The sequence below is a fragment of the Pundamilia nyererei genome, unplaced genomic scaffold (genome assembly GCF_000239375.1).
Source record: "Pundamilia nyererei isolate P.nyererei 1_Seehausen unplaced genomic scaffold, PunNye1.0 scaffold00238, whole genome shotgun sequence".
In the NCBI taxonomy this organism is placed as follows: domain Eukaryota; kingdom Metazoa; phylum Chordata; class Actinopteri; order Cichliformes; family Cichlidae; genus Pundamilia; species Pundamilia nyererei.
Window position 1 is genome coordinate 103,196 of NW_005187639.1, and position 4,864 is coordinate 108,059.

The window sequence follows — 4,864 nt, forward strand, 5'->3', positions numbered from 1 at the left end:
GACACGCACACACAGACACGCACACACACGCACACACACACACAGACACGCACACACACGCACACACAGACACACACAGACGCACACACACAGACACACACACAGGAAGTGGAAATGAGCAGTTGAAATGTTTTACAGGCAAATTATTCAGGACAATGACTGTGTGTGTGCGTGTGTGTGTGCGTGTGTGTGTGTGTGTGCGTGTGTCGGTGCAGATGGCGTACTGTCAGCACATCGGGGTGGAGTTCATGTTCATCAACGACCTGGATCAGTGTCAGTGGATCAGGCAGAAGTTTGAGACTCCGGGCGTGATGCAGTTCACTCTGGAGGAGAAGCGGACGCTGCTGGCCCGCATGGTCCGCTCCACCAGGTCAGAACCCCCACACACTCAGGTCCCTCACGCAGATTCATCCACACACTGATTTTATAAGCTGGAGCAGGAGGGCGGAGCCACAGAAGACCCAAAGATGAACCCTGAGGTACGTCAGCATCGTAAACCACCACGAGCAGTTTCTGACAGCTTGTGGTGGTTTTACCCGCAGCGAAACTCAAGCCCGCCACTTCAGTCACCTCAGCTTTCTGAGAAACAGAAGCTCAGTGCTCTGGTGTTTCAGTCATAACCAGTTTGATCCTCACGCTGGTCCCATCGATGGGATGTCTGCTGTGAAATCTCCCACTGCAACACGGAGTCGTTGGGAAACACGGTGCGGCTGCAATAAGCGAATCTGCAGTCTGCGTTGGGAATAACCGGCGTGTTTGCTTGTGTTCAGGTTTGAGGAGTTCCTGCAGAAGAAGTGGTCTGCAGAGAAGCGCTTTGGCCTGGAGGGCTGCGAGTCTCTGATCCCCGCCCTGAAGACCATCATCGACAAGTCGTCTGAGAACGGCGTGGAGAACGTCATCATGGGAATGCCCCACAGGTAAAACCACACGCTGCTGTTCTCTGTTACTTGACCGCACGCACGCCGCTCCACATTCGATGACACCTGCGTGATGTCATCAGAAAGGAGGCAGCAGCTTCCAGGAGAAATCTGCATCCAATCAGCGAGTTTGATGGCGTCAGCGCTCCTCAAGGTTACAAAAGCAGCAGCCCGACAGTGACGCACTGAAGACAGGAGTCGGAGCACAAACATGTTGAAATGTTTGCTTTTAATTTTAATGTATTTCTGCTTCAGTCAAAGACGACAGAGTAAATAAATACAGGCTCAGCTCACACCTGTGTGAAGACGAACGCCACGAGCGCGCCGTGATGGCCTCTGTGTCTTTCAGGGGTCGTCTCAACGTCCTGGCCAACGTGATCCGGAAAGAGCTGGAGCAGATCTTCTGTCAGTTCGACTCCAAACTGGAAGCAGCTGATGAGGTCGCTGTTTTTACTGCTGTTTGTTCGTTTACTCTCGATTTTCTTTCCCCGTCTGATCCAACCTGTCGTGGTTGTTCTCAGGGCTCCGGCGACGTGAAGTACCACCTGGGGATGTACCATCGCCGCATCAACCGCGTGACGGACAGGAACATCACGCTGTCTCTGGTAGCGAACCCGTCTCACCTGGAGGCCGTGGACCCCGTGGTTCAGGGAAAGACCAAAGCTGACCAGTTCTACTGCGGGGACACAGACGGGAAAAGAGTAAGTCTGGCGGAAGTACTCGGATACTTTATAGTAGAGATACTGCACTGTGAAGATACTGTTACAGGTCCAGGTAGTTTTTCTAGCTCAGAGCAGACTCGACCTTCAGGTAAACAGCGCAGGCTCGTTTTTTTTCCTGGAAACTGTTGGAGGTGTTTCTGTGCAGGACGAGCTTTCGACCAATCACAGACTGACAAAGTGTCATTAAGTTCATGTGTTCTCTGCGCAGGTGATGTCCATCCTGCTGCACGGAGACGCCGCGTTCGCCGGTCAGGGCATCGTCTATGAGACCTTCCACCTGTCCGACCTGCCGTCCTACACCACGCACGGCACCGTGCACGTCGTGGTCAACAACCAGGTAACGCCACAAAGAAACAGACCGTGAGCCGCTAACGCAGCCCGCCGTGCAAACACCTCTCTGTCGTCGTGTCTGCAGATCGGCTTCACCACCGACCCTCGCATGGCCCGCTCCTCGCCGTACCCCACAGACGTGGCTCGTGTCGTCAACGCTCCCATCTTCCACGTGAACGCCGACGACCCCGAAGCCGTCATCTACGTCTGCAAGGTGGCGGCTGAGTGGAGAGCCACCTTCCACAAAGATGTCGTGGTCGACCTGGTCAGTAAAGACGCAGACAAACACTCTCTGACATGAAGCTTTCAAAGCTGATCGCCGACATCTGGAGTTTGCTCCCACCTGTTCACACAGCTGGAAACAGTCTTTACAGTGTGTGTGTGTGTGTGTGTGTGCAGGTGTGTTACCGTCGGATGGGTCATAACGAGATGGACGAGCCGATGTTCACTCAGCCGCTGATGTACAAACAGATCAAGAAGCAGAAGCCGGTCCTGCAGAAATACGCCGAGAAGCTGATCGCAGAGGGAGCCGTGAGCCGGCAGGAGTATGAGGTAGGACTCGCCCACCAGGCGAATCCTGCTTACAGGTCACCGTGATGTCACTTCCTGAACGTTTGTCTGTTTGCAGGAGGAGATCGCCAAGTACGATAAGATCTGTGAGGAGGCGTACGCTCGCTCCAAGGACGAGAAGATCCTGCACATCAAGCACTGGCTGGACTCCCCGTGGCCCGGTGAGAGGGCGAGGAGGCGGGGTCGAGTCACTGTCAGCTTCCTGATCGCACAGATTCAACTCTCAGGACGTTGTTTTCACTCTGGCGTTCAGCTCCAGACTGTTAACCCTTTAAACTCGCTGTTTTCAGGTTTTTTCACCCTGGACGGTCAACCAAAGTCGATGAGCTGCCCCTCCACCGGCCTGACCGAAGACAACCTGAACCACATCGGACAGGCGGCCTCGTCCGTCCCCGTGGAGGACTTCACCATCCACGGAGGTCGAGAACGGCACCGCTTTCTGACCCGGCAAACGGGAACGAAGACGTTCAGCTGACGCTGTCGTTTCTCGCCGTAGGTCTGAGCCGAATCCTGAAGGGCCGCGCCGAGATGGTGAAGAACCGGATGGTGGACTGGGCCCTGGGCGAGTACATGGCCTTCGGATCGCTGCTGAAAGAGGGGATCCACATCAGGCTGTCGGGGCAGGACGTGGAGCGCGGGACCTTCAGGTAAACCTGTAGGCGTGTCTGGCAGCGGCATGTGACACACAAAGCAGAGAGAGCTAAAGAAGCGAAAAACCACGACACAAAATAAACTGATGGCGTGACGTCAGGAGGAGACGAGCAGATCGGAAAACGCCCCCGATCGTCTCGGTCTGCTCGTCTTGACGCCGTTAGCAAGTTAGCACAGAGCGCGGGTGGTTGACGGGTGTCCTCTGTGTGTCCCCTCACAGCCACCGTCACCACGTCCTCCACGACCAGAACGTGGACAAGAGGACCTGCATCCCCATGAACCACCTGTCCCCGGACCAGGCGCCGTACACCGTCTGCAACAGCTCGCTGTCCGAGTACGGCGTGCTCGGTCAGTCCTCGCTCTCCACAGATGATGCGTCATTGATGGCGTCTGTGTTTTTGCCTGATGGTTGTTTCTCCTTCTGCAGGCTTCGAGCTGGGATTCGCCATGGCGAGCCCGAACGCTCTGATCCTGTGGGAGGCTCAGTTTGGAGACTTCCAGAACACGGCGCAGTGCATCATCGACCAGTTCATCTGCGCCGGGCAGGCCAAGTGGGTGAGGCAGAACGGCATCGTGCTGCTGCTGCCGCACGGCATGGAGGGCATGGTGAGGACGCCGCCGCACCTTCCTCCTCCTCCTCCTCACTGACTGAAAACCAAAGACAACAGAGTGTCGATAAGTCTGAGCTGATCAGTGTTCCTGATCTGTGATCGTTTATTTCTGATAATCTGAATGTTCTCCTCAGGGTCCCGAACACTCGTCAGCTCGTCCCGAGAGATTCCTCCAGATGTGCAACGATGACCCCGACGTCCTGCCGGTGAGACACACACACAGAGCAGTGATGTCAGAGCGGTGTGTGTGTGTGTGTGTGTGTTTTGATGCTGGTTTCTGTCCCTCAGAACATCACCGAGGACCTCGCCGTGCGTCAGCTCTACGACTGTAACTGGATCGTGGTGAACTGCTCAACGCCTGCAAACTACTTCCACGTTCTCCGACGGCAGATCCTGTTGCCCTTCAGGAAGCCCGTGAGCCACACACACACACACACACACACACACACACACACACACACACACACACACACTGTGATGGACCGAGCAGTGAAGGAAACTTAGGCACAGGTTAAAGTCCAAAAAAAAGATTTATAATTTAACCCAAAAAACATAATTAGTTAACTCATGCAAAAAGAATCAAAATCTTGGGCCCATAAAAGAGGTCAAACTAACAGAACTCTACTCAAAGTTGACAACACAACTGATAACTCAACCAAACTGACCTCACTTAACGAGACAAAGGGGAAACTTAAATAGAGGCTGATCAGCCCACAGAAAACCAGGAGAAGGGCTAAAACACACAAAACCTAACTAAACATAATGAACTCCAATTCCCCCCCATGGTCCCACGTTATGGCATGAACCAATTTGCAGTCTTCCTTTAAAGCTTGCTCCGCCCCTTTTCCACCTCTTGGCTCCTTAATCAAGGGACTGGAACAGCTGCAACTACGGTAACGCAGAAAAGATTAATCATACATAACAGTGTAAACTAAAATGTGCGCACTTATTTTAGAATGCAGCGTTATGTGGATACGTGAATTAACTCCAAACCAAAACCAGTTATTTATTGTCCTGTAAATTAATTCCTATATTTAAAGAAAGACATGTGAATGCAATGTTA

At 53.4% G+C, this 4,864-nt stretch overlaps 1 protein-coding gene across 1 annotated transcript in view; it reads left to right on the top strand.

The window, feature by feature from the left end:
* The window catches only part of ogdha (oxoglutarate dehydrogenase a), a 27,776-nt gene that overhangs the window by 19,155 nt on the left and 3,757 nt on the right, over window positions 1–4,864 (top strand). The window contains exons 8-21 of the mRNA XM_013914923.1: window positions 63–370; window positions 771–917; window positions 1,267–1,357; window positions 1,439–1,618; window positions 1,848–1,976; window positions 2,055–2,234; window positions 2,369–2,521; window positions 2,598–2,700; window positions 2,830–2,958; window positions 3,036–3,186; window positions 3,411–3,538; window positions 3,618–3,796; window positions 3,936–4,007; window positions 4,090–4,215. Coding sequence (XP_013770377.1) covers window positions 63–370; window positions 771–917; window positions 1,267–1,357; window positions 1,439–1,618; window positions 1,848–1,976; window positions 2,055–2,234; window positions 2,369–2,521; window positions 2,598–2,700; window positions 2,830–2,958; window positions 3,036–3,186; window positions 3,411–3,538; window positions 3,618–3,796; window positions 3,936–4,007; window positions 4,090–4,215 — 2,076 coding nt within the window. The remainder of the gene's footprint in view (window positions 1–62; window positions 371–770; window positions 918–1,266; window positions 1,358–1,438; window positions 1,619–1,847; window positions 1,977–2,054; window positions 2,235–2,368; window positions 2,522–2,597; window positions 2,701–2,829; window positions 2,959–3,035; window positions 3,187–3,410; window positions 3,539–3,617; window positions 3,797–3,935; window positions 4,008–4,089; window positions 4,216–4,864) is intronic.